This window comes from Gopherus flavomarginatus, chromosome 7 (assembly GCF_025201925.1).
Source record: "Gopherus flavomarginatus isolate rGopFla2 chromosome 7, rGopFla2.mat.asm, whole genome shotgun sequence".
Lineage (NCBI taxonomy): Eukaryota > Metazoa > Chordata > Testudines > Testudinidae > Gopherus > Gopherus flavomarginatus.
In genome coordinates, this window is record NC_066623.1 from 105,875,417 (window position 1) to 105,902,155 (window position 26,739).

General features: G+C 41.4%; 1 protein-coding gene across 3 annotated transcripts; it reads right to left on the reverse strand.

Annotated features, from left to right (window-relative positions):
- Positions 1 to 913: 913 nt before the first annotated feature.
- Positions 914 to 25,759, reverse strand: GPX7 (glutathione peroxidase 7). 3 transcript variants are annotated; one of them, XM_050963612.1, is made up of 5 exons: positions 24,601 to 25,547; positions 23,865 to 23,979; positions 23,606 to 23,824; positions 7,753 to 8,014; positions 914 to 4,471 (listed from the first exon to the last, which is right to left on the reverse strand). In XM_050963612.1, the coding sequence occupies exons 1-5, from the start codon at positions 24,603 to 24,605 to the stop codon at positions 4,308 to 4,310; spliced, it is 765 nt and encodes a 254-aa protein (XP_050819569.1). In that variant the 5' UTR covers positions 24,606 to 25,547; the 3' UTR covers positions 914 to 4,307. The 3 variants fall into 3 exon arrangements, with proteins under 3 accessions (XP_050819569.1, XP_050819567.1, XP_050819568.1); XM_050963610.1 differs by lacking the exon at positions 24,601 to 25,547 and adding an exon at positions 25,664 to 25,759 and having other exon boundaries at positions 23,606 to 23,979; XM_050963611.1 differs by having other exon boundaries at positions 23,606 to 23,979.
- Between the last annotated feature and the right edge of the window lie 980 nt (positions 25,760 to 26,739).

A 26,739-nucleotide genomic window follows, 5' to 3' on the forward strand; every position in this document is an offset into this window, starting at 1 on the left:
GAGCGCTACTCCTCTCGTCGGGGAAGAGTACAGAAATCTGTTTTAAGAGCCCTTTATATCGATATAAAGGGCTTCGTTGTGTGGACGGGTGCAACGTAAAATCGGTTTAATGCTGCTAAATTCAGTATAAATGCGTAGTGTAGACCAGGTCTCAGGCATAGTGAGGAGTCCCAAGGAAGAAAGCACTACACCTGCTACTCTTCACACTAAGCATTTGTAGGATCTGAGTCCTCAAAAATTCAACAATACAACAGGTGATACAAACTTCTCCACTTAGCATTAACTTCAGGAGCACATACGTAATTCCTGAGGGTACGCAGAGGTCTTCCAGGGGGCACATCAACTTATACAGATATTTGCCTAGTTTTATAACAGGCTACGTAAAAGCACTAGCAAAGTCAGTACAAACTAAAATTTCATATAGAACAGTATAAACAAGTTATTGTCTATGTACTATATTTATATATACCTATGTACTATATTTATATTCCAATTAATTTATTTTATAATTGTATGGTAAAAATGGGAAAGTAAGCAATTTTGCAGTAATAATGTGCTGTGACACTTGTATTTTTATGTCTGATTTTATAATCAAGTAGTTTTTAAGTGAGGTGAAACTTGAGGTATGCAAGACAAATCAGACTCCTGAAAGGGATACAGTAGTCTGGAAAAGTTGAGAGCCACTGATTTTAATAATCAAAGGGCCTGATCTTGCACTTCACTCACTGGCATATGTAAAGTTACCCACATGTCAGGGTGGGCCCTCAAAAACTGAAGCCTGAAAAGGAAGCTGTTTGTTTGCTGTTTGCTGGAGTGGGTTGGTTTTGACAAATATCCTAATTTGAAACATTTTTGAAAAAAAAATGTTTCAAAATTGGCAAAATGTCCCATTTTGACAGGTTTGTAATAAGTTTTGGTTTTTTATTCAAAATAACTTCATTTTGAAATGTTAGTTCATTTATACTAAAAGACCTGTTGAAATCAGAACAAAACATTTTCAAATGATTAAAATAAAATGTTTTGACTGACTTGATCCAGATAGATAGATAGATAGATAGATATTAGGATTATTGGTTCACAAACAATTTTGAGAAAAACCCAGAAAACTCCTGCAGGACAGAAGAACCATTTCTTCTGCTCTAGTGGCAACTTATTTATTGATATATTTGTAAAGTACCTGGCATGCATATGGTAATATAAACCATGAAAAAGAATGGTATGACTAATTAAGGACAAGAAAAAGTGATTATAATTTAACTTGGAATTACCATCCAATTTACAAGTCCATGGATCTCAGGAGCAGTCTGTGGCATATCTGTTTATAAGGACTGGATGAACAGTGTGTGGATTACAGAGTTCATCTGCAATAATCATTCCCCAAATAAAAGTATAATTAATTTATGCTGAAAGAGTCACACCTCTGAGGAAAAGGAAGAAATGAGCATTGGGCTGCTTGTTATCAGAGTAACCACTCCCCGTCATGCTTTATCACTTAACTAAAATTATAATTGCAAGGAAACTAAGATTTCTTTTATCCCTTTCTGGGAAAAGCTAACAGTTTTACACAGTTGGATTTGCACATGTTGGCACCAGAAAAGTGCTCCTCTTTTCTGTTCTGCAAATGATTGCACTTTAGTCTTTTATATTATTCTGGAGTACCAGTTTTTTCCTCTGCCACTGTCACACCATCCATGGAAACCAAGTGACCTAATATCATGCAGAGCAACAGTGTCCTTTTGTGAGCGCTGTTAGTCTAATTTTGGAGAGAATTTTAGCAAGTGCACCTCCTAAGAAGAGGGGTGAGAAAGAAGGCATTCTCCAGCAGTATCTTAAAACCCATCTAGCTGTATTTGTCTTTCATACTGTAAATCACACATCTCCTCACCTAAAATATAGTGATCCCCAGAATGTTCCCTTTCCTGGGATTAACTATCAGAGTACTTCTTTGTGTTCAGGTATCTCTGACACTCTGACAAAAGGCAGCATGGCCTAATGGATAAGGCAGTAGACTGGCAGTTAATCAACTTTGGTCAGATTTTCCAGGCTGGAAATGGCTAGTGGACAATTACCCTTGGGCAGGGGATCTCTCCACCAGTGTAAAGTCAGCAAAGAAAGTTTAGCCTCCTCTTGTAACTTCCACTCCCCACCCCTCAACCACCACGCATAGGGGGAAAGTTAGGTTAGAGGCATTCTAGGGGCAGGGCATGCATGACACAGCAGAGCTGCATTGTCTGATCCTTCACGAGCTTAAGTTAGATTGCTCTCTTCTAGCGCTAATGTGTGCTGAGGCCAGGTGGCCTGGGATCCACCACCACTATTTTATTGGCCCCGCCTCAATGTGTCTGACTAGAGCTCAGATCCAGTTGAGAATCTGCCCCCTTGTGTTGTATTCCTGCCTCTACTGTATTATTTAGGGCAAATTCCCTGTCCTCTTTGTTGCTCCCATCTTATTTACCCGTCTGCCAAATGAGGATAATTATATTTATCCACCTTTGTAAAGTGCTTTGAGTTTCACCTAGGATAATTTGTTTATTTGGCTGACCCAAGAGTTGACTATATCCTACATAAAGAGCCTCACCAGCTGGCACAGATTATGCCAGACTGGCTCTAATCCTCCTTCCGCCCCACACACAATACCACTACAACCACCTGCCAAGAGTACAAGGTACATTTATTTATTTATTTAGTGTGTGCAACCGGGTACATTGAGAACATGTTTCTATATTTATATGGCTAGTCTCTGCTTCCCAGGTTCCACGGGGGACCTGGGGAAGCAGATCAAACATCAGAGCAGCCCCAAGGCTGCTCTAAATTACACCAGCACTCAGGTAGGGCCAAACCATTATTATTAGCCATGTATTTTTAGAACAGGTAACTATGGTTTTGAGAGGTTCAGTAACTTGGCTTGGAACCACTGTGCCCTAGTGAAGTAAGCATTTAGTGCCATAAGTATGTGGATTCTAGTCCTTTGTCTGACAAGGATCTAACTCTTTGAGCAGTTTTCAAGGCGGTAGCCTGTGCTAGGCATGTTTGGCTAACTTAGCTATATGGTAAATGTGTGTGCCTTTGTCAGGTGTGCTTTGAATGAAGCAGGACTCTACAGAAGCCATTAAACTTGGACAGCACCACTCATTCCTTTAATTTAATAATCTGTCCAATCCCATTTATTTAAAAGTTTAAAAATGCTGTCTTTCATTTGGCTACCTGTAAAAAATAATTCAAGTTGCTGGGTGATAGAGGACTTGGCTATCACATCATTTATCAAAACTAAGCACTTAAAAGTGAATAATCAAAGACATAATTTATCTTATATTGCCCACAAAATAAACACATTATTCATATGGTGCCAGCAGATTTCAAAACCACCTTAACTCAACCACAGCCACTTTAACTCTGACTCAAAATGAGTATTGTTCTTTCTCCCAAAACCTCAAAATATGAAGCACAATACAAACATTTTGAAAAAAGAAACCTAACAGTAGGAGCAGATTCTCAGCTGGGATAAATCAGCTTAACTCATTGATTTCAGTGTTGCTACATTGATTTACCCAGAGGAGAATCTGGTCCTGTAGATGTTCAAATTAATTACACAGACTGTACTAATGTCACTCAGCAACCTTTTTTTAAACAAAGAATTTAAAGACAGTTCACACAAAACTTATGGAGAACGTTTTTGTAGGAAATTTTGTCTTCCATTTCAGTTCTATAGATGAAGCCTCCCCATGCCCTTCTCCCCCAGTTACACATGACACAAATAGAGAGTGAAGTGTCTGTCCTTTATAACTAAGCAGACACATATTATTATAAGTGTATCTGCTTTGAGGAAACCTATTTTTGCCTGCCCCTTATAACTGTGTCCACACTACACCAAGTGCACTGTTCTACTTTGGGTTGCATTTTTAAATGAAATTCATGGTCAAAATCATGACAAATGAATTGCAGTTGCTAGTAAGGTCTCTCTAAGGAAATTCTAGCTGAACTGATCCTGGCTGCCAAAAAAATCCTAACTGGCTCTTCATAATATCAACAATTGATGATTTGAGATAGTGAGATAAACAAATGGCTGATTTTCTTTCCAAGAAGGCACATATTCAACTCAATCACTTTAGAATGATAGCAGAAGCCTAGGTTAAATCACCTTTTACCACATTCAGTTATTGTTTCCTGTATTCTTAGGATGATGGGGAAAACTTCAAATAGTTATAATGATTTCCTGTCCCTCTATTTCCTCTTTTGGAATGCGAACGGTCAAATTACAGTCCTAATTATCAATCAAGGTATAATAGACATGATAGGACTTTTGAAAGTCACAGTTCATCTTTCTGTTTCAGGAGGATTTTCCTCAAAAGCTCAGTGATGTAAGGTTTTATTTCTTGAATAGTGACAGTTGAGTCCCAAGCCTTTACTACTTTCCCATTAGGGGCTACCAGGTACTTCCAGAAGTTCCAGGTTGGTTCTTCTCCTGTGGATTCTGTGAAGGAAAAGAAAATACAAACAGAAGAGAAAACCACATGAACCAGTTCCTCACATTTGAGTATGATGATGTGTTGATTAGCATCTTAAGGAAAGAAAGTACATAAAATCAAGAGGAAAACATTAGGTTGAACATCAGGAAGGATTTCCTGACAGATATATTAAACTGTGGAATACTCTACCATGGGAACTAGTAAAATCGCAATCACTTAAGGCATATAGACAGGAGAAAGTACCAGAAAATATACTATTTGGAACAATCACGCACTGGCAGGGAGACGGACTTAGGAACAGCCATATTAGAGCAGACTAATGGTTTTTGTAGTCCAGTCTCCAATAGTAGCCATTACCAGATGCTTCAGAGGAATGTTTCAGGAAACTCTGCAGTAGGAAATAATGGAATAACCTACCCCTAGGAAAAGTTTCTTCCTAACCCTCATTTGTTAGAGGTTGGTTTATTCTCTGAATAACCTCTATGATTTTATTATATTAAATGGACTAGAATAAGGGCAGGAGTTTCTGCCCATAAATGTGAGGTCATAAGATAGAAGCACAGAACGTGCAGGTCCAGAGCTATACATGCTTCATCTGGGACAAGGTTACATCTCTTGCCACTTCTGGATCAAACCCTCACACTGAATCAGACAAATTGCCAAGGAACATGTGACAGGGTGTACCTGCTGGAGGCCTCATGGTCCTTCCACACCCTGCCGCAGAAAAGGAGCAGCAAAGGTGAGTCCTCCAAGCAGGGCTGGCTCCAGGCACCAGCACAACAAGCAGGTGCTTGGGGCGGCCAACCAGAAAGGGGCGGTCCCTCAGTCCCCCTCAGATGGAAGGGCCTGCCGCCAAATTGCCACCAAAACAGCGGCAGCAGAGCTGTTGCTGAAGTGCCGCCAATCGCGGCTTCTCCTACCCCTCCCCCTGCCGCTTGAGACAGCAAAAATGCTGGAGCCGGCCCTGCCTCCAGATCTGTCTAGAAAGGCTGCAGGGAAGCAGCCAATCAGAGCACAGCAGGCTTAGATAAAAGGAGCTGCTGGGAATGTATGCAGTGCTGTCCCTAACTGGGACCCGAGGAGTAAGGAAAGGTGCTCCTTGTTAGAGCTCAAGAGAGATACAGAAGATGGGTTCTGGTGGGAAATGTCATTTGGTGAGGCAGGAGAAGAGTAGAGAACTTCAGCTCTGAGGTAAAGGTGAAGAGAAAGGGACTATGTGGGAAGCAGCCTAGAGAATAGCAGCAGCAACTGTTAAAGGAAGCAGTATGTAGCTGCTATTTGTCAGGTCCCTGGGTTGGGACCTAGATAGTATACAGACCTGGATCCTGCCACTGCCAAAGTGCTCAATACCCTGAGAAGGGGGCATGTTTTGTTTAGTAGCCCAAGTCCAGGGATGGAACTTAAGAGACTTCAGGATGGGGCTGAAGACCCTGAAGAGAGCCAACCATTTGTTGAACTTTTTGTTACTCCCTGTACCCTGGAAGGGAGCTGAATTTGAAGCAGTAACCGAGCTGGGGTAATAAGAACTGTTATAGCAAAGCGTCTCCAGGGAGAAAGCGTCTCCAGGGAGAAAGCCCTGGAGACACTGCTCTAGATCAGGGCAGGCATGGTCTTAAAGCCAGCCCAGAAGTGGCTGAGGACTGAGCACAGAGACATGGCTAAAGATTTTAACAAGGGCCCAGGGACAGGCCCTGTTTGGACCTCTTACCCTGGAAGGGGTTTGTTCATGCACATTGACTGTGTGTGACTTGGCAGAGAGCTGAACCAGTGAAGACCCACTGATGAAGTTAACAGCTGAAAAGAGGTGGTGGAAGCAGAGCGAGAAAGTGCAGGTTCACACACAACCGACAGGAGACACTAATGAGAGGTGAGTGTTTCCTGTCACAGTGCACTGCCAGGCTTATGCTGGTGACTGTCCTTTCATGTTACAGTGGTGACTGTACCACCTCTAACAGCCTCATGCTGCATGTGGAGCATTGGGGAAGGATGGGATTTGCAATCTGCATGTGATATGCAAGTGGCAGCAATCCCACCTGGTGAACCAGAGATGGAAGAGTGTGAAGTGACCTTGAAGTCTTTTTGCTTTCCTCTGCAGCGTGTGGGTCACTTGCCAGGATTATCTGGCTACATCTCAATCATGCCCTTGTCACTACAGGGGACTCAGGCATTGGTGCACCTTGGTCCCTCCTATTCTCTGCCTGTGGTACATAATAGTCTAGTCTCCTGAGGGTTGTAATACTCTGGTCTAATTTTAGTTGTAGGTTTAGTTTGTGGATGCTGGTTAGTGGCCTGTGATGTACAGGAGGTCAGACTAGATGCTTTGGTGGTCCCTTCTGGCCTTAAACTCCATAAGAAGAGCATGGAGAAAGCTTCACCTGCAGGAATGTCAGCTCTGGAAGACTGCATGTGGCAGCCAAAAGTAGTACAAACAACTCTGCTGTAAATCCATGGGAGAGTCTGGGAGGAACATTGTGTTCCTGGGTGGAGGAGGTGAGACTCAATGTGATGTCATGTGATGGCGGGTTAGATTAGATTTGTCTCACTTCCTAAAAAATTCCTTGAATGTTGGATGAAGTTCCGATTTCAGTTCAGTATTTTAATGGTGTTTGGAGCATTCAATCAGTGCAGAAAAATATAGTGCTTAGATAAGAATAACCTGCTTTATTGAAGGCTTCTTAGCTGTCTGCCAGGAACCAACAGACTCCCAAATATTCCTATCTAAGCGTGCATTGGTTCTTGTACAAATAGCTGGATGGGTTCTAGAGTTTGGTTGTTCCATATTCCTTGTGAGGAACATGGAAGAAATTACTGTCAGCACCTGGTTGCACTGTTTTGTGAGTGAATACAAAGCTTGTGAAAATGAGGGGTTCGGATGGATACTGAGGACATTTTGCCGCCTCCTCACCCTACAGCTCTGCTAATACATCTCATCAAATCTGATCTGTGACAGCCCCTGATGTCTCATGACACGGATGCTCTGGAGGAATGGTTGCTAAGTGGAGAAAACCAGGCCCAACTGCCCATGTTCATGACCCTGTGATCAGGTACAGAGGGAATATTTTACACTCCCATGTACACAGAATTTGTATTTCTAGACATTCTGAATCTATATTTAGATAGGCATTAGATATGATTATTTCACATACACATTTATTAAAATAACCCTAACAGGCACATTTGCTATCATGAACACTATAAATAATCCTTATAAAAGTCTTGCCAGATCAGATGAATTCAATGCCAGCGACTTACCTCCTTAGATATGGCTGCTCTAGATATTACTTACCAATTAAATATTTGAAGGCAGCATTAGCACCAGCACCTGTGACTGCAATTTTGCTGAACATAGGAAACGTGGCACCATAAGTCTTTCGGGCAAAGCTCTCAATTTCTTTGTTACTGTCTGGCTCTTGCTGCCCAAATTGATTACATGGGAATGCCAGCACATTAAAATGTTGTGAGCCAAGGTCTCTCTGTAACTGTTGTAGAGCTTTGTAGTGGCTGTCTGTAAATCCGCACTCACTTGCAACATTGACGACAAGAGATACCTAAACACAAGAGATTAAGAACACACTGCATATCTCAGTTTGACATAAACTTCCACCAAGGACACTTGACTTTCAGAGCATTCTCAGCAGAATAAAAATATCCATGTTGAGAATCTTCAATGGACTTGGATTGAGCATCTTGCTACTGTTTGACACTGTTTCAAATTCTTTTGATTATTTAGGGAGACTTAGTTTTTAATATTCACTTTATTGAAGTCAGATGTAGCATCCATGCTGAGATAATTCATCCTAAATTCCTTGGGTGTTTTCATTCTGTTTTCAGAAAAAACAGCATCTCTTCTGTCCTGTCTCCTTGGCATTTTCTAAACATTCATTATAGTATAAACAATCCAGCACATGTAAATAAATGACTGTTCAGATGAGGTTGTTTGGTGCATATTAATTATTGTAGGTCTTTCAAATGTTTTTAGATGTGCAATATCTTTCCTCTCACAGAATTGATGCTGAATCAACTGATACACTTACCACTGTCAATATAGATTGATAGATCTTAAGGGTAAAGGGGCCATCGTGATAATGTAGTTTGACCAACATAACATGGGACATAAACTTCACTCAGTGGTTACTGCATCAGTCCCACTAACTTGTGGTTGAACTAGAGCATATATTTCAGAAACCCATCCAGTCTCAGTTAAAGACTCCAAGTGGTGGAGAATTTACCATTTCCCTTGAGAAGGTATACTAATAGTCAATTAGCCTTAAAAATGTGCATCTTTTTTCCAGTTAGAATTTTTCTAACTTCATCTTCGAGCTTCTGGGCTATTTGATTACACACAATGAAATTGTTATAAATGTACATTTCATGGGCCACATCACTTCTCCCACGTGCCACTGCCTTTGGAGCCCCTGCTGTTGGGAGGGCGTGCAGCATACCAGGGCTTCACCTGAACAATAACACAGCCTCAAGTTGTAATCATTGTTGAGCAGATTCTGCAAAGGATCCATGGGGGAAACCTTCCCTAGGCCTGAGGTACCTTATACACAGTGCTTTACAGACAGATCGCTAACATCAGGAAGCACCCTCCACAGGGTCTGGAGACAGAGCAAGATAGTGGTGCCTGTCCCCAAACCTCAGTAGAGCCCCACACCTGCAGGAGTGAGGAGGGGAGAAATGAGGCCATGTAGGAAGCATTCCCTCATTCTATGTATATATATGCACAGGTCTCAAATATGCCAGTCAGAGGTAAAGAGAATGTCCTGGCCCATTGAAATGAAGCTCTTACACTCTTCTTACATGTTTGAATACGAAAGTTTGATCCTGCTCTAACTGACATGAACAAGAGTTTCACCACTGACTGCCCTGGTTGGGGATTGGGGTTCAAAGTTAGAACTTGTGGAGCCAAAGAGCCAGAGTCATTCTGGGTGTAAGTAGATCCAACTCTGCTGAAATCAACTGAGACACACATATTTACACCAACTATGGCCACATCTGCCCATGGAGCTAAACCCTACTCTTAATCCCACTGATTTCCATGGGGCTGCTGAGAGCAGAATTTGTCCATGTGTTTCTTTCCTGGATCTGTACATGAACTCAGACTTCAAATACTTTTGTTAAATGATTTGAGTTCACAAAACAGCCTTAAAATTCCAAATCATAGTGGAAGTTCTTATTAATGCAGGCTCCAAATGCAGGCTTTGAAGATTTTTTCATATTTAATCCTTACAAAATGTTTAAGAGACTTTACGGTATTCTTTCAGCTGCTGCAAGGGAGAACTACCACCCACACTGCCTAAAATAACCCTCCTCTAATGTTTTCTTTGGAGGCAATTAAAGCCAATTACTACAGATCTTTCAGATATTCTATTAATAACAATACTCAATAACAATAACAATACTCTGCACTTATGCAGTACTGCATGTTATCTGCATAATGCTACAAAGTTTCACTTTAAATAGCACTTTATAAGTGTTAACCAATTAAATTCACCAGTTAAAATATTATAAGATTTAATTCAAGTATATTGTAGAAAAGAGTTAGGATACCAGGCCAAATCCTACTAGGCTTACACCTGTGCAGCCCCACTGAACTCAATGCGGCCATACAATTAATCTGCTCCGATTTATATTCTGTATCTTTGAACCAGAGAGCTCAGTGTTGCACAAATTAATGTATCAAGTTTCACATGGCTACTGTGAGATCACAAACAGTGATACTGACCTATGTAACAAAAGCACTTAATTGAAGACACTCTGCTGATGGGAGAGAGCTCTCCTATCAGTGTAGTTAATCCACCTCCCTGTAAGGTGGTAGTTATTTTGGCGGGAGAAATTCCCCTGCTGACATAGCACTGTCCACATGGGCGTATTAAGTCAGTATAACTACGTCACTCAGGGTGTGGGTTTGTCACACCCCTGAGTGACCTAGTTATACTGATATAGGGATATATTGTAGTATAGAGCAGATATTGTTAATTGTCCTGACCAAGCTTATACAGCAAGTGAGTAGCAGAGTTGGAAATAGAACCCAAGAATCCTGACTCCGGGTTTTGTGCTCTTACCAATAGAATACTCATTAGAAAAGCTTTGAGTTCTATTATTACATATGTACATGTATACAATGTGTTTATTTTTGTATATAAACTCATACACTATTTATATATTATATGTTGATGGTACTTCCCAGAACAAAGAGATTCCATGCCTAGAAAAGCCTATAATCTAAATAAAGAGCAAGGTGTGAAGGGGTAGGATGAAAGTGAGGATGATACGGTTATGCAGTCATGTGAGAGGGTAACATATTAGTGATTATAATTTTTTAAGTTTCATACTAATAGTTTTCATTAGAGCTAGAGTTCTACAAGGCATGACACACAAATCATGGCATTCCTACACCATTCTACTGTGTCAGCAATGACTACTATTCCAAGCCCTGCTGCTTAGTGATATGTTGGCACAGCACACAAGAGGTCACACAGTCTCATGCACCCTGAATATGGCATGTAGAGAGGCTTTGGTTCTCTTCTGAGGTGTTTATCACTTAAGATGGACCTGAGTTACAAAGTTGGGATCCAGTCCTGACCTATCCTACAGTTCAGAGCTGTTTGGATTCAGGCCTATCACTGCATAAGCTCTTTAGGACAGGGACTGTCTTTTTGTTCAATTTGTACAGAACCTAACACAGTGGGGTCCTGATCTATGTCTTGGACTCCTAGGCCATACAAATAATGGCTTGTTTAATCAATCATCCCCATAGACTGAAGAAAGTGCTAGATTGCTTTAAGGGCAGTTTTCCACAACCCTCCTCCTGTTAAAATCTTTGTGGTCATCATCCTGAGGACAAGAAAGGCCAAACAAGGCATCCTTCAGAAGCTATCAAAGTTATCCCTTAATTGTCCCTGAGAGATGTCAAGCAGCAAGCAAGTTTGTTACTTAGCAGGTCTAGCACAACACTATAGACTTGCTAAGGATCATGCCTAGAGTCAGAGAAGACTAGGAGCTCTCTAGTCAGAAAAGGAAACAAGTGGAGTGTAATGAGAGGAAAGACAAGAAGAAATTAGACTTCTCCTATACACAATGGGGGCAATCAGTGCACAACTGAAAGGATAATTGGCCTCACAGGCTTTTATTTGTGAAAGGCCTCCTTCCAGCATCTGTTAGAACTGGTCAAAAGGTTTTGGGTTTTTTTGTTTTGTTTTTTGAAGGTTTTCTATTAAAAAGATGCAATTTTCTCAACTTTATCCCCTTTTATTGGCCATTTCCACTGAGTTCATGTTTCTATTATAAACCTTTATTTTCAAACCATAAAGAATGGTTTTTCAGAAAAATCTGGTAGCTGTAGCTTTAGCCAGAGAACAAATGTGCTGGTATTGCTTATTGGGGTGGGGGAGTTGTTTTGTTTTGTACAACTTTTATGAAGAAAGCTAGGTTGGTCATTTCTAGAGAGGGCTAGGAGTTGGAACTGGATGGCTTAGGGTACAAGTAATGAAATCATACACATCTAGTTAGCTGGGGGTTGTTAGTTCAATTCCAGACCAAGTCAATAGTAGCTATGTATTGCTATTTGGCAGCCTATATGAAATGAATTGGCAATCTCAGGCCAATTCCTAGTGGACAGGTGTCTACATGCCTACCATCACTGGCACATCAGAAAGATGCCATGGAGAATGAAATAAATACTATCTCACCTCCTGTGGGGAGTAGAGGAAACTTGCATAGCTATCACTCCCATGCTACACCTTTGGGTTGTGTGGATGAGCAGAGGGGTTCAGGAGTGTCACCCCAGCACCTTTCCTGAGCACTAAAAATTCACTCAGAGCCTTCTCTCCCCCTGCTATAAAATTCACCATGAAATATCATCAGCCAATCAATAAAGCACATCAAAACTTGGTTTAGTTGAAGGGAAAAATAAAATACGATTGCAGATTGTACAATAAATATAGTGTAACAAATTCTTAGCCACCAAGAATTCACCGGTGCCATTATACTGGACATTGTGGCCATTCAGAACTTCACAGCCGGGGAGAACCCAAATTCTCTTGCTTCAAAAGCATAGGCCCCATTCACTTGAGCGAGAACACCTTTAGCTGTTATAAGTCTATAGCAGTGGTCCCGGCTGCAGCTCTGGCCTTTACCCCCGGCCCCAATCCCAGCCACAACCCCGGCCCTCACCCTGGCCCTGCTCCCAGCTGTGGCTCAAGGGGGCTGTGGTGGGTAGGGGTAACAGGGGGCACAAGATAAAAATTTTGGGGACCCCTGGTTTATACCCTGCAGTTGGGCAGTTCTAATTCCACCTACTAGAGGGCAATGATGCACAAACACAGTATAGCTGATCACAATACAGTATTTAAAACTGGTTTCTACATCCTCCCTTAGTTTTCTCTCAGGAAAAACAAATTCATAAAGCAAAAGTTGATTTTAATAATCCTTAATGGTTTATTGTGACAACAAGGCACAATCTAGGAATCCCTATGCACTGGCATACAAAGTATGTTCTGGTGCCATCTAGCTAACTTTCCAAGTATCAACATAATAGATACGGACTGAATGAACATGGTCGTCTTGCTTTTTGATGCTCATTTAAAAAAAAAGATGTATTAAAATAGTGACTGAACTCCTTAGAGGAGAATTGTATGTCTCCTGCTCTGTGGTTTTATCCACATTCTGCCATGTTTTGTGTTATGGCAGTCTCGGATGACAACTCAGCATATGTTGCTTGATTTAAGGACACTTCACTGCAGATTTGACAAAACGCAAAGAAGGTACCAATGAGATTTCTAAAGATAGCTGCAGTACTTGACTCAGGGTTTAAGAATCTGAAGTGCCTTCCAAAATCTGAGGGATGAGGTGTGGAACCTGGTGTCGAAAGTCTTAAAAGGGCAACTCTGATGTGGAAATTACAGAACCTGGAACCACCAACAAAGAAAATCAGTCTTCTATTGGTGGCCTCTGACTCAGCCGATGAAAATGAATGTGTGTCCTTCTGCACTGCTTTGGGCAGAACCCGTTATCATCATGGAAGCATGCCCTCTGGAGTGCTGACCAAAGCATAAAGGGGCATATGAACATTTAACATATTTGGCACGTAAATACCTTGCAATACTGGCTACAACAGTGCCATGCGAATGCCTGTTCACTTTCAGGTAACATTGTACATAAGAAGCAGGCAGCATTATCTCTTGTAAATGTAAACAAACTTGTTTGTTCAGCCAATTGCTAAGACAAGAAGTAGGACTGAGTGGACTTGTAGGCTCTGAAGTTTTACATTGTTTTGTTTTTGAATGCATTTATATAAAAAAAAGTGGCGGGGGACAGTGTGGGGAGCTCCCTGGCCTTCCCTCTCCCTAAGAGCTGGAGGGACATGCAGAACCTGGTAGGGAGCCAGCCAGCCCCACCAACGCTTCCTCCGCAGCACCAGTGGGGGTCCCAAGCCCCCTCCCCCCAGCACCAGCAGGGGTCCTGGTCCGTACACCCCAGCAGGGATCCTGGGCTGCCCCAACCCCACAGAGCACCTGCGGGGATCCCAGCCCAAGTTTTAGTTAGGGGTATATAGTACAAGTCATGGACAGGTCACAGGCCGTGAATTTTTGTTTACTGCCTGTGACCTGTCCATGACTTTTTTACTAAAAATACCGATGTCTAAAATGTAGCCTTAATCATGACTAATTTTTTCTGATCATTTGACAGTCCTAAAATAAATTGAACACCAACCTATTATTGAAAGTTTAATTAAGCCTGAGTAACTTATTCTTCACAACCATTATTAACAATAGTTTACATTGGTTACAACAAAGACCAAATTTGTTATGATCCTGACCCTTTGCATTTGCATACAGTTCCTTTCATGGGTGGCAGGAGAGTTCCTCCTTGGGAAGGCTAGCCCTAAGTCCTCTCCCTCCTCCTCTCCCTCCGCCCCCAGCTGGCCTGAGCACTGGGCCCCTGGACTTCGATACCCACAGCCCATGGTTCCTTTCATAGAAGGATATAAAAGCACTTTATGATCATGATTTCAGCCTCACAACAAGCCTGTAATATAGGTAAGTGTTCATTGGTAATCCCTACTACTGGAATCAAAATACAACAGGCATAGGCATATTAGACTTCTGTGTTTGTGGGGCTAGCTCCAGTCAGGCCAACAGGGCCGTGGGGCAGAGGGGGCGCAAATTCCATGCCTGCCCACAGGAGTGCTGTTTCAGATTATTTTTTGGGGGTGGAGGGGGCAGTTTAAGCAACTGAAAACTGTAGCATGTGTGTGGTTTTTTCCTTTTTTTTTTTTTTGCAGATAATTTAGAAATTGACAGAAGCATTGTATCTAATTCCTATATCAAGAAAAAAATTAAATATTAAACCTATTCAGCTCTAATACTAACACATTCTGACATCTTGTGGCAAGTCACTTAAGTGACACTGGTTAGGTTTAAAATTGTTTAAAAGCATATTCTTACTCAGATACTCTTACTGAAGTCAGACGTGACCATTATGATCATCTAGTCTGACCTCCTGCACCTTGCAGGCCACTGAACCTCACCCACCCACTCCTATAATAGACCCCTAAGCTCTTGCAGAGTTACTGAAGTCCTCAGATCATGGTTTAAAGACTGCAAGTTACAGAGAATTCATCATTTACACTAGTTAAATCTTGCAAGTTATAACATGCTGCAGAGGAAGGCAAAAAAACCCCAACAAAACAACCCACCCAAGGTCTGTGCCAATCTCACCTGGGTAGAAATTCCTTCCCAAATGCAAGTACATCTCTACCTCAATATAACGCTGTCCTCAGGAGCCAAAAAATCTCACCATGTTGTAGGTGAAACCGTGTTATATCAAACTTGCTTTGATCTGCTGGAGTGCACAGCCCCGGCCCCCGGGAGCACTGCTTTACCGTGTTATATCAGAATTTGTGTTATATCGGGTTGTGTTATATCGGGGTAGAGGTGTATAGTGATCAGTTAGACCCTGAGAAAGTGGGCAAGACCCACCAGCAAGATATGTAGGAAAGAATTCTCTGTAGTAACTCAGAGCCCTCCCTGTCTACTGTCCTGTCTCTTTTCAGAGTAGCAGCCATAATAGTCTGTATCCGCAAAAAGAACAGGAGTACTTGTGGCACCTTAGAGACTAACAAATTTATTTCAGCATGAGCTTTCGTGAGCTACAGCTCACTTCTTCGGATGCATAGAATGGAACACACAGACAGGAGATATTTATACATACAGAGAACATGAAAAGGTGGAAGTATGCATACCAACAGGAAGAGTCTAATCAATTGAGATGAGCTATCATCAGCAGGAGAAAAAAAAAACTTTTGAAGTGATAATTAAGATGACCCATAGAAGGTGTGAGGAGAACTTAACATAGGGAAATAGATTCAATTAGTGTAATGACCCAACCATTCCCAGTCTCTGTTTAGGCCTTAGTTAATTGTATCTAATTTGCATATTAATTGGAGTTCAGCAGTCTCTCTTTGGAGTCTGTTTTTGAAGTTTTTTGTTGCAAAATTGCCACCTTCAGGTCTGTCACTGAGTGGTTAGAGAGGTTGAAGTGTTCTCCCACTGTTTTTTGAATGTTATGATTCCTGATGTCAGATTTGTGTCCATTTATTCTTTTGCGTAGAGTCTGTCCGGTTTGGCCAATGTACATGGCAGAGGGGCATTGCTGGCACATGATGGCATATATCACGTTGGTAGATGTGTAGGTGAATGAGCTTCTGATAGTGTGGCTGATGTGATTAGGTTCTATGATGGTGTCACTTGAATAGATATATGAACAGAGCTGGTATCGGGCTGTGTTGCAAGGATAGGTTCCTGGGTTAGTGTTTATGTCGTATGGTGTGCAGTTGCTGGTGAGTATTTGCTTCAGGTTGGGAGGCTGTCTATAAGCGAGGACTGGCCTGTCTCCCAAGATCTGTGAGAGTGAGGGATCATCTTTAAGGATAGGTTGTAGATCTTTGATGCGCTGGAGAGGTTTTAGTTGGGGGCTGTAGGTGATGGCTAGTGGCGTTCTGTTATTTTCTTTGTTGGGCATGTCCTGTAGTAGGTGGCTTCTGGGTACTCTTCTGGCTCTATCAATCTGTTTTTTCACTTCAGCAGGTGGGTATTGTAGTTTTAAGAATGCTTGATAGAGATCTTGTAGGTGTTTATCTCTGTCTGAGGGATTGGAGCAAATACGGTTGTATCTTAGAGCTTGGCTGTAGACAATGGATCATGTGGTGTGTCCTGGATGGAAGCTGGAGGCATGTAGGTAAGTATAGTGGTCAGTGGGTTTCTGGTAATCTGACATCAGGAATCATAACATTCAAAAACCAGTGGGAGAACACTTCAACCTCTCTAACCACTCAGTAACAGACCTGAAGGTGGCAATTTTGCAACAAAAAAAACTTCAAAAACAGACTCCAAAGAGAGACTGCTGAAATCGAATCAATATGCAAATTAGATACAATTAACTCAGGCCTAAACAGAGATTGGGAATGGTTGGGTCATCATACTAATTGAATCTATTTCCCTATGTTAAGTTCTCCTCACACCTGCTATGGGTCATCTTAATTATCACTTCAAAAGTTTTTTTTTTCTCCTGCTGATGATACTCATCTCAATTGATTAGACCCTTCCTGTTGATATGCATACTTCCACCTTTTCATCTTCTCTGTATGTATAAATATCTTCTGTCTGCATGTTCCATTCTATGCATCCGAAGAAGTGAGCTGTAGCCCATGAAAGGTTATGCTGAAATAAATTTGTTAGTCTCTAAGGTGCCACAAGTACTCCTGTTCTTTTTGTCCTGTCTCTGTTTTCTTCAGGCAATCAATTATGGGCCACACGCCATTGTAGGCAGTCCAGTCATACCATCCCCTCTATAAACTTATCAAACTGAGTCTTGAAGCCAGTTAGGTTTTTGGCCCCCACTGCTCCTCTTGGGATGCTGCTCCAAAACTTCACTCCTCTGATGGTTTGAAACCTTCACTTAATTTCAAACCTAAATTTGTTGATGGCCAGTTTATAGCCATTTGTTCTGGGGTCCACATTGGTGCTTAACTTAAATAACTCCCTTCCCTCCCTGGTATTTTTCCCTCTAATATATTTATAGAGAGCAACCATATCTCCCCTCAGCCTTCTTTTGGTTAGGCTGAACAAGCCAAGCTGTTTGAGTCTTCTCTCATAAGGTAGGTTTTCCAATCCTCAGATCATCGTAATAGCCCTTCTGTCCACACGTTCCAGTTTGAATTCATCTTTCTTAAACATGGGAGACTCGAATTGCACGCGGTATTCCAAATGTGGTATCACCAGTGCCTTGTATAAGGGTACTAACACTTCCCTGTCTCTACTGGAAATACCACACCTGATGCACCCCAGATCATGTTAGCCTTTTTCATGGCCGCATCACGTTGGTAGCTCATAGTCATCCTGGGATCAACTAATACACCCAGGACTTTCTCCTCCTCCATCACTTCCAACTGAGAAGTCCCCAGCTTATAGCAAAAATTCCTGTTGGTCCCTAAATGTCATGACCTTGCACTTTGCACTATTAAATTTCATCTCATTTCTATTACTCCAGTTTACAAGGTCATCCAGATCTTCTTGTATGATATTCTGGTCCTCCTCCATATTGGCAATACTTCCAACTTTGTGTCATCTGCAAATTTTATTAGAAGCACCCACTTTTTGTGCCAAGATCAGTAATAAAAATGTTAAATGAGATTGGTTCCAAGAAGGATCCCTGAGAAACTCCACTAGTAATCTCCCTCCAGCCTGACAGTTCACCTTTCAGTACGACCTGTTGCAGTCTCCCCTTTAATCAGTTCCTTACCCACCTTCCAGTTCTCATATTAATCCCCATCTTCCCTAGTTTAACTAATAATTTCTCTTGTGGAAATGTATCAAATGCCTTACTGACTGATTAGATCTACTACATTTATTTTGTCTAAAAATCAGTTATCTTCTCAAAAAAAGATATTAATAACTTCACTACTTTTTGAATACAATAATTGAAGCAATTGTAGAAAAATCTACAATTACTTTATATCATACGAACCTCGGAACAGATCATTTCACTTTAGGAAACATCCTAGCAGCCCTTTCTAATCTTAATCACATGTTATTCACTCCGTTAATAAACAAAACTCTGACTCCCTGCCTCAGGGGCACAAGCTGGGAGCAGTCTCTTGCCTCCTCTGCAGAACTCTTTATATTGAACACCATATATTGTATAATATATATTGTATTGAACATTAAACTGCCTGTCTGAGGCTTGCAGTTTGCAATGCCCCTCTGATACCCCACCCAAAATCCACCTGGGGTTGATAAACAATTTATTCCAGGTAGCTACAGAGGAATAAAAGGTATAGAATTCTATGGGTTTGTGAAGAAATGTGAAAGATGACTTGCAAAGAAAAAATGTGTGTAATTTTTGCTAGATTATAATATACAGTACTTGTAAAGAAGGGCTGAAAGAATTTTGTCAATACAAACGTGATTTTTTTCAACATCTGTTTAACTTTAGTGACTTAACATCTTGGAGAAAGAAGTGTTTGCTAGCACAACAATTCCTTCAAATAACATGAGAGAGCTCACCAATGCACATTTTGAGACCTTCCAGAGGGTTTCCCACAAAACTAGGATTTTGAGATTTGAGGAAATAAAACAAGCAGACAAAACAAAATTTAAAAATAGAAACCCTTTCATGCCTTTTTTAAACATCATAAAGTAGCAAAAAAGGCATAAAACTAGTTTTTAAAAAATTGTTAGGAGGTCATCTTTAAGTGGTTTTATCCTGCATTACAGAAGATTAAATGAATTAATCTGTTTGCAGTGTGTTAAAATTTTCTTTATAAATAAGTGACTTACTTTTTGTCTCACTTGGGCACTAAAATTTTAATTATTTAAGTCAATAATATTTAGTAAAACATGTGAGTTTAATGTAGGCTTCCTTTTCTCTTACCCTATCCTGGAACTTTGAATGTGAGTCAAGTGCACCATCTGGTGTACAGTGCAAACAATTAATCCTTGACTTTTCCAAAAATATTTTCATAAAGCTGCAACATGCATTAGCCTTTGTTGGCCCTTACAATACTAGACTTTCCTTCTTTTACTTAGAAAATCCAAGCAGTCTAAACTTAAACTCAATATTGAAAAAATATTACGTATTGGTGTAAGTCATTTACACAGTATGGCTCTCTAGTGGATGGATCACAGAGAGGTTTATTAATTTGCTACTGACTTCAAGTTAACAAATGTGGAATTTTTAGCTGAGGCAGCAGAGCCTTGTATAAGTCACAGGTCTTGGGTTATATACCCAACAATGACCTATCCAGAAACGTCAAATTACACTGGTTTGCAGACTCGTTATCCAAAAAATCCAGTGCTTTGTAATTAAATATTTGTATTTGTATAATGCCTTTCATTCACAATTCTCAAAACATTTTACAAACATTGTGAGGCTTATGTATAATAGGTAGGTAAGTGCTATTATACCTAGATGTTTATACTGAGGCTAAAATTACAAAGCAGAGAAGTGGAAGAGAGGGAACCAGAACCAAGAAGTGCTGACTCCTACATATGTGCAGTAGTCATTCAAAAACAGTGCATCCCAGTTTCTGCTGAGTACAGTGACAATGAGACCAATAACACCTTTAAAATAAAATATGATTTTCTTTGTTTACCTCAAGATACAAATTTCCTTATTTTCTGATAGCTCTTTATGGTTGGCTCACTACACTTCATATTTAATGTAGGTAGATCATATAATGCTACTGTTTTATCCTAGACCTGAAGAAGAGCCCTGTGAAAGCTTGTCCCTCTCATCAACAGAAGTTGCGCCAGTAAAAGATATTACCTCACCCACGTTCTCTCTCTCAATATCCTCAATAAAACAGAAGTGGGTGGCTTTGAGATGAAACAGACAAAAACAGCTGGCATTTCATCTCCTTGGCTGATTCTCTCATAGCACTTCTTCACTGCCTAGGCCTTGTTACTATGCACTTAGATTACTATATGGCAGAAATACCTAGCTCTTATGTAATACATTTCAATAGTAGCTGTCAAAGTGCTTTACAACAGAGGATAAATATCATCATTCACAGGCGTGAACTGAGGCACAAAGTGAAATGGACTTGACCAATGTCACCAAGCAGGTCATTAGCCAAATGGACAATAAAACCCAGTTCTCCTAATTAGCCTAATGTCCAATCCATTGGACTATTCTGTGAAGAGAGACACATTAAGACCACATGTGGTTTTAAGAATGCAGACAACAGGCACTCTGTGAAAATAGTAAAAGAGACATTCTCAGGAACATCTCTCACATCTCCTGAGCTAAAAATAGTTTATTTATTTAGGGCAACAGGGATAAGATGGACCACAAGTTAACCCAACAGATTCCTAAGAAATACTGGGCCAAAGTCATCCTATATGTAAACCCAATTAGTCCTACTAACCGTTTATAATGTATCTACACTATTGCTTTGACCTGGATGGAATGTTAAGCTTGTTCATGCATGTCACACTGTAGTGGCTACAATGCACAGGGACTACTTGTCTTAATATTCCTACAGTAAAGAGGAGCCCTCCTTCTGCTCAAGTGGTTGGAGCCCCTGTTTTTGGAGCAGGGGGTTCTGAGTTTTATCCCCACAGATGACTACAAGGTCCATGGGGCCACCGTTTATGGTGTGACAGACTCTAACCATGCAATCATCTACCTCAGAAAGAGGGTGCGTATGGATGTGACACTAGTGCCCAGGCCCAGCAGGAGGAAATTATGGGAACAAACTATTGAAAAAAAGCCAACTACTGTATAATAAGAAGCAATGTGATGGTATCCCATATATATATTATGTCCATCTGGGAGAGACACCACATTATATATTTATACATTGTTACACATATATATTAAACTACACTTAGACAAACATTAATGTATTATGTTTGTACCGCATTTAGCAAGTCATGGGTACTCCTGGAAACAAACAAATAACTGTGTGTGCAATGGATAAAATTCTCCTCTATGTTGGAGGCCAACATGAAGCCTATGTACCACTAAAGCACAGTTTGAATTGGTGGGTGCATTGGGGACTTTGATCAGACTGGATCTGGACCTCATTTAGTCTAAATCTACCAAGGAGCTTCCCTTTTGATTTTAGATATTTTTAACTCTTTTCCCACAATCCCCAACTTCATCTCTCATTCTTATTGGCAAAAGTACAAGGATCACATATAAGCGGCACAATGACATGACATTCTTGCATACTCCATTCCCTCAAGTGAGCACAATCCTTGCATGAAACCCTGTGCAACCGATCTTTGCATGCCAGGCATTTTCTCTGCAACAACAGTCTAATAAAAAATCAAACTGGAAATAAGACATACTTTTAACAGCAAGGATAATTAACCATGAGTATAGATTATCAAAGGACATGGTACATTATTTATCACTTGAAGTCTTTAAATCAAGAGTTTCTATCTTTCTCAAAGATATGCTCTCATTCAACCAGAAAATGTTACACTAGATGCAGGAATCAGTAGGTGAAATCTACAGCCTGTATTATACAGGACAGACTAGATTATTATAACAGGTCCTTCTGGCCATAAAAGTTTACAAAAAAGCATTATGCAGTTAGGACAATACATCTCCACTAGATGGGGCACTGGAGTGGGAGTCAGGAGACCCTGGTTCAGTTCCTGGAGTTCTAACCACTGACTTGCTTTGTTACCTTGGAATAGTCTCTAACTCTGGCCTGTAGTTACACAAAGCAGTACCCATATTAAGTGTTTAAAAATGAGTTTAATCTAGGATCATAAAGGTAGATTAGTATATTTGGTTTGTTCATAATAGTTTCCTTATGGAATCACTACAGGGCAGAGTTAAAATGTTTCGGTACTTTCGCAGTGTATTTTCATTTTTAAACATGTGGATTATTTTTTAAAGTTTAACTTAACTCTGCATTTTCTGGGTTTCTAATTAGCTTATTTTTGGACAACGTTCTTGTTAAATTTTTTCACCCTTAAATTATTGATATTTATTCAACCTTAACTTCAGTTTAACATAATTTTTGTCTGAAAATGTCCTTGTTTTCTTACTTTATTAATATCTTCATAAATGAACACTAGACAAGAAATCCAAATAAAATGCTATTATGGTTCATCTTTAATCAGTTAAAAACCTTGCATGAACCTTAAGTCCTCCCTGCCAATTTTAACTTTTACAGCCAAATTCACAGGTACAGTCCAGCTGCCTTGTGCCACTCCAGAGCTGGACAAATAAGCTGGAGCATACTGGCAAGTAAAACACGGTTTATAGTTGCTTTTATCACCACCATTCTAGCATGAAGAGCCAACCTGGATTTGCCTCACAGTTTCTAAATGAACATGCCATTTATTAACCTTTGAATAAACATAATTGTGATACATTTCCTTAGGACTATATCATAATCACATTTCAAGAACTTGAGAAAATGTGTACATCTTTTGGGGACAGAGTTTAATTTAGGACTCCTTGAGTAAGTAACATTTAAATTAATTGTTTTTAAACAGATCTGCTGTCTTGCCCCTTTCCTCACATTATCTTTAATGTCTATAATTTAATTGTAGATTAATATCGTAATCTGCTTTGCTTATGTTCTCAGTTTCGTGTATTGATTATTATGGTGCATTCCTTGACATACTGATTAAACACCATCCTCGTTTTTCCCTTCTGCTTCAAACAAAATTCAGCAAAAGTCAAGTCTTTCAAAAGGGGAAATATCTTGCAATACAGACTTTTGCTTTAAAATGCCACATGCTTCCAATCCCGGAGAAATGTTTTCATGATTAATAGACATAAGAGTACTATGTACAGTGAATGAACGGCAAGCAACCCCGTGTGCCACGTATACAGAGCAGCCTACCCAAGAAACACACACACACAGGGGTTAGATAGCAAACGTTTTATTAAAAGAATGGAGAAACCTATGGAACTATATCAAAGTAAACATGCAAGCAATACTCCAGATCAGTTACCCTAAATGCACAAATGAGAGACTATAAACGTGCATGCATGCAAATTAATGTACAATCTTGGATCCCCACTCCCTTATGTAAGCATGCAAAAATGGGCTGTTTAGTTATAGTCTGCAACGAGAGCAGCTGCTAGTCTTCCTGCAAACTTACCGAGCCTCTGTATTTCTCCAGAGAGACTAGCTTGCCCCTGATGTTTACCATTTTAAATGTATAAAAATCGTTCTCTTTCTGCTGCGAGGCGGCGAATGCTAAGAAAAGCAGCGTTGCTACAGCAAGGACCATGGCTAGAGGGATGAAAAAAACTCTGGAGAAGGAGGAGGAAGCCCTGTGCTCCACACTGCCCTCAGGGTCTAGCATGCTGCAAGCCAGCTGAGCATAGTGCTGCATAGCCTACTTTCACAAATCACACAGCACTGCCGGAAAGAGAGAGCTGTTGCAAAGGGGATTGGAACACTCGCGCTCTCAAGATTTGGTAGCGTCGCTGTTTCACACAATGCCCGGAGAGTATGCGATTTCCAGGAATGCTGGAGGATAAATATATTTCATAAAAGCATTGTGTGTGTAATAAATAAGGCCGGTTGTAGGTACATACATATACACGTCTGGCTCTGTGCTGGTCCTGTCAGCTCAGCTAGCATGAGTAGAATGACCACATTTCCCAAAGGGAAAACGGACACTGGGTGACGCTAGCCCTCGCCTGCCTCCCTCCCTCTCCCCACCCCCCGCATGGAGCTAACCTGACACCCCCCCCACTCCCCCGCACACAAGGCCAGGGCTGACCCAGCCGTTCACCTGAGCCTCCCCCGGACCTGTGCAGGGCTGGCCTGAGCTGCTTGCCCAAGGTTCCCCCTCAAGGGGCTGGCCAAGCTGCTTGCTCCACACTCGAGCCCTCCCCCGCCCCCCGCCCACGTGGGGATAGCATCACCACTCCACGTTCATCTGCACCCCTGCTTTTTGACAGAAGTGGGCATTTGTCCTGCTTGCTCTTGACCCGTTATGTGGGTTAGAACTAGGGTGACCAGATGTCCCGATTTTATACGGACGGTACTGATATTTGGGGCTTCCTTAATATAGGTTCCTATTACCTCCTGCCCTCTGTCCCGATTTTTCACACTTGCTGTCTGGTCACCCTAGTTAAAACATACCTCATTAGGCCTCTGAGCTCTGTGTTGCACAGCAGCTTCAACAAGGAGGGGTTAACAGTCAAGCCATTTATTCAACCCCTACAGTCTGGGGGCTAGCAGGGTTTTCCAGGTGAAAAACGCAGGAGCTTGGGGCTGGAACTAGTAAGTATGGGTTAAGCAGTGAGTTTAGTGTGAGAGCTTTGAAAGAAAGAGCAAGACACTTACTTCACCCTTGTTTGAAGGAACTGGACTTAGGTATTCATTTGGTGTAATTTATGTACAAATACATGACTCCATATCATCAATTTCTGCTCCACGAGGGAAACTGAATTGCTATGCCAGGAATTCAGCTACTCTTTGGCAAAGGGGGGAATAACATGTAGTGTTTTATAGTGATTAAGGCAGTAGGATATGTATAGTATAGTGGAAATTGATCCCTTGAATAGGAAATTAAATTTTGTAATCTAGGATTCAAGTGTGGAGGGGCTTAGTGTGAGGGGGATCTAGGTGTGGGGTGAGAGGTTTCTGTGTGGGGCAATCTGGGTGCAGGTGGCTTAGTGGGAGATCTGGATGCACAGGGACTTGTGGGGTTCTGGGTGCAGGGGCAATGGGTCTCTGGAGGGGATCCAGGTAAAGGTGGTTGGGGCTCAGTGGGGGAAGGGAGTCTGGGTGTGGGGAGATGGGGCTTGGTGGGGGGTCTGGGTGTGGGGAACTCAGAGGGGCATCCAGGTGGCAGGGGAGTGGGTCTTGATGGGGTGGGGGTTCAGGTTCAGCTGGTTGGGGATCAGTGGGGTGGGGGTCTGGATATGGGGGGGCTCAGAGTGGTCCAGGTGTAGGGGGGTAAGCCTTGTCAGGGTGAAGGTTCGATGGGCCTGCTTAATAGGGGTGCCCCAGCTGATGCCGAGGGGATGCCACGTGCTGGGCTTCTGCTCCCCACCCCACAATTCCCCTATCCCTTTTCTCCTCCATTCCCATCCCTTCACTCCCATATTCCCCTCTCTCTGCCCTATTCCACTCCCCGACCTTCCCCCCACCCTCTCATTCTTCCCACCTCCCCTTACCCAGCCCCACCGCGGGCATTCACTTTTGCACAGAAAACAGAAGGGAGAACAACTGGCAGTAGGACCCAGGAGACGTCGTTCAGCTGCAGAGTCAGCGGAGCCGAGACACAGCCTTCTTCAGCTGGGCAGCTCTGCGCTTGCAGAAATGAGCGGGGATGGGGGAAAAAGGGACAGGTAACTGAGCTAAGATATAACCTTATCTATTTTGTCACAGACTTTCAGTACAAAACAAACAAAAAAACCCAAAATTTCTTATCCTTGATATATTGTCTGAAACCACTGGACCATACACCACTGCCAACCTCCAGATCATAGCCTCTTCCAGAGCCAGGAACTGATCTGAAGATTCCTGATCTCAAAAATTCTAGTGATATCGGGAAAATAGTTGTGTAACCCAATAGCAAAGTATGTCTAGTTCCCCTTTAGTTACTGGTCCATATAGAGGACAGCAGTTATACCCTTCATGCAAATAGTCATGGTTTCTGATGGGGAACTGAAGACCCAGCATTCAAATTTTACTGATAGCCCATGTAAAGATCTTTTTGGTTGCATATTTGGTTTTCCTGCGTTTTGTGGTTATAAAATCTCTTTAACAAAAATTTAAAAAAAGTCAACTGGTTTATTTAACTGAGAATATATCCTTAAAAACAAGTTATACATTTAAAAAAATAGTTATAATTTGTCAGTTATAGCATGTGCAACAAAATAAAGGTGTTCCACATTTTATGTAATTTCTGGCACATGTTGATCACTTCTTTCACCTGTACTAGGAAGAGAGTCTGAGACATAAGCCCTTGTATCAGAGGCCTGATCTACAGTAGTGGTTAAAGCTTTGCTGACATAGCAAAATCAAGTTGTGAGCAAGAGGAAGGCCCTGCTCACAGAATCTGGCAAGAACACAGCTGATATTGCAAAAACACACATTGCTAGGAGGTGGTAGGCACAAAGCACTCAAGTAAACACATTCCAGAAGGGTGGTACCAGAACACTTCAATATCAGTACATTCCCTAAAGATAACAGGAACATGTTGACCCATCCTAAAGATAAAGTCAGGATGACAGAATGATGGATAGAGATGTTTTGATCAAACCAACATGT